Consider the following 208-nt stretch of genomic DNA (forward strand, 5'->3'; position numbering starts at 1 on the left):
TCCCTCTGACCCGCCTATCTCATTATGTTCAGGAGACCGGGGACCCCCTCATGGCTCTGACATACGTGGTCTCCTCGGCATGTAACGGCCTCATCTTCGCGCAGCTGATGTATTACTGGAACGCCGGGCCGGCCGGAGAGAAGAAGAGAAACTGAAGAGAACACGCAAGAGACTTCCGGAATCATTCCACACGGAGAACAATGGCGGC

At 56.2% G+C, this 208-nt stretch overlaps 1 protein-coding gene across 1 annotated transcript in view; it reads left to right on the top strand.

Moving 5' to 3' along the window:
* The window catches only part of MPDU1 (mannose-P-dolichol utilization defect 1), a 3,139-nt gene extending 2,946 nt beyond the window's left edge, over positions 1–193 (top strand). Inside the window, exon 6 of the mRNA XM_018574958.1 lies at positions 33–193. Within this exon, the coding sequence (XP_018430460.1) occupies positions 33–155 (123 nt within the window). The 3' untranslated portion in view covers positions 156–193. The remainder of the gene's footprint in view (positions 1–32) is intronic.
* The last annotated feature ends 15 nt before the right edge of the window (positions 194–208 follow it).

Source organism: Nanorana parkeri, unplaced genomic scaffold, assembly GCF_000935625.1.
Source record: "Nanorana parkeri isolate BGI_ZX_2015 unplaced genomic scaffold, ASM93562v1 scaffold3417, whole genome shotgun sequence".
NCBI lineage: Eukaryota > Metazoa > Chordata > Amphibia > Anura > Dicroglossidae > Nanorana > Nanorana parkeri.